The sequence below is a fragment of the Tribolium madens genome, unplaced genomic scaffold, assembly GCF_015345945.1.
Source record: "Tribolium madens isolate multiple individuals breed KSU strain unplaced genomic scaffold, Tmad_KSU_1.1 Scaffold_19;HRSCAF=116;Tcas5.2_LG9, whole genome shotgun sequence".
NCBI lineage: Eukaryota > Metazoa > Arthropoda > Insecta > Coleoptera > Tenebrionidae > Tribolium > Tribolium madens.
The window spans coordinates 2,035,445-2,036,853 of NW_025400983.1; the positions used below are offsets into that span (position 1 = coordinate 2,035,445).

Sequence of the window (1,409 nt, forward strand, 5' to 3'; positions counted from 1 at the left end):
TTTACCTGTTGGTAACTCTTCAAATAATTATTGAAAAAAATTTGTAAAATAATTGCATTAATGTCGAAAATCGTTTAAAAAACCAATTTTTGGGTAAAAAAATAAAATAAAACAACCAAAGACTGATTATTATTTATTTTCACAGCAATTCAAGCTGTTGTAGAAAAAAATCATGTTGATGTATAAATAAACCATGACACAAACGGTCACAACCGTCAATCATTTCTTCTTCGCGTCCTTGAGTCCAGCCCCGGCGTTGAATTTAAAGAAGATTATATCTCCATCCTCCACCACATAATTCCGTCCTTGTTGTCGGTACTTTCCCGCCGCTTTGCAGGCCGCCTCAGAGCCCTCTTCCTTGAAATCGCTAAACTTCATCACTTCCGCCATGATGAAACCTTTCTCGAAGTCGGTATGGATGCGACCTGCCGCTTGCGGCGCCTTCGTACCTTTCTAAAACCGACACCAGAGGGCGCGTCACATCCCAGTGTTGCATTTTTTTTCGAAAGAAAATTTCCCGAGAAAATTTACATACGACTACGTGAAATGGCTGTAAAATTGCGTTTTACTGCATTCTTATGCAAATTGCGTGATTTTAGGGCGAGGGTAATTCATTTAGTTTGCTTTGTCAGTCTTTTATTCAGTTGGAGGAACTTTTCAATAGATGTTTTAGGGAGTTAATACGAACCTGAATCGTCCAAGCTTTGACTTCGTCAGGACCGGCGGTGAAAAAGTACTCCAATTGGAGGGCTTTGTAGCCTTGAACGATGATTTTATCCAAAGCGCTACAAAAAAAAAACGAAATCGAGACAATTTCATTGTTTTGGGACTCGGCCAAAACTAGAACAATGGAATTACAGCCAGGGACGGACTGGGGGGTTTACTCACAACGAAGACCCAAAATTAGAACATTAAAATAAAAATAATAATACAGTAATAGAATTAAAAATTAATAAAAAAAAAATTGGACCAAAAAATTGAATTTTATAAATGTTGATTTTATGTAAGAAAAGTCCAATTCCAGGACCGGATTCCCGAAATTTTTCTTTTTTAAATCGCTAATTCAAGACGATTTTTTCAAAAAAACTCATTTCAGTCCCCCTCTGTTCCCTTTTTTTCAGTACTTATCTGTTGGAAAAAATTAATGAAATAAAAATAATAACATTTTTAGAGATAATATTATGACCCAAAAAATTCAATTTTATAAATTTTTATAGATTTTCCGCCGACACAAACGAGAAAATCGTTGATTTTATGAAAGAAAAGTTATAAAATTTCGTGAAATAATTAAGTTTATGACAAAAAACGTGAAAATAATCTCATTTTTGGCCTGAGTTTTAGCTCAAACATGTGCTTACATATTCAAAAAAGACAAAAATAACACTATTTTCGACGAAATATGACAATTT

At 34.3% G+C, this 1,409-nt stretch overlaps 1 protein-coding gene across 1 annotated transcript in view; it reads right to left on the reverse strand.

Moving 5' to 3' along the window:
- Positions 1 to 120: 120 nt before the first annotated feature.
- Positions 121 to 1,409, reverse strand: part of LOC123015605 (obg-like ATPase 1) — a 32,962-nt gene continuing 31,673 nt past the window's right edge. Inside the window, exons 9-10 of the mRNA XM_044415425.1 lie at positions 689 to 785; positions 121 to 453 (exon numbers count right to left, since the gene is read on the reverse strand). Coding sequence (XP_044271360.1) covers positions 220 to 453; positions 689 to 785 — 331 coding nt within the window. The 3' untranslated portion in view covers positions 121 to 219. The remainder of the gene's footprint in view (positions 454 to 688; positions 786 to 1,409) is intronic.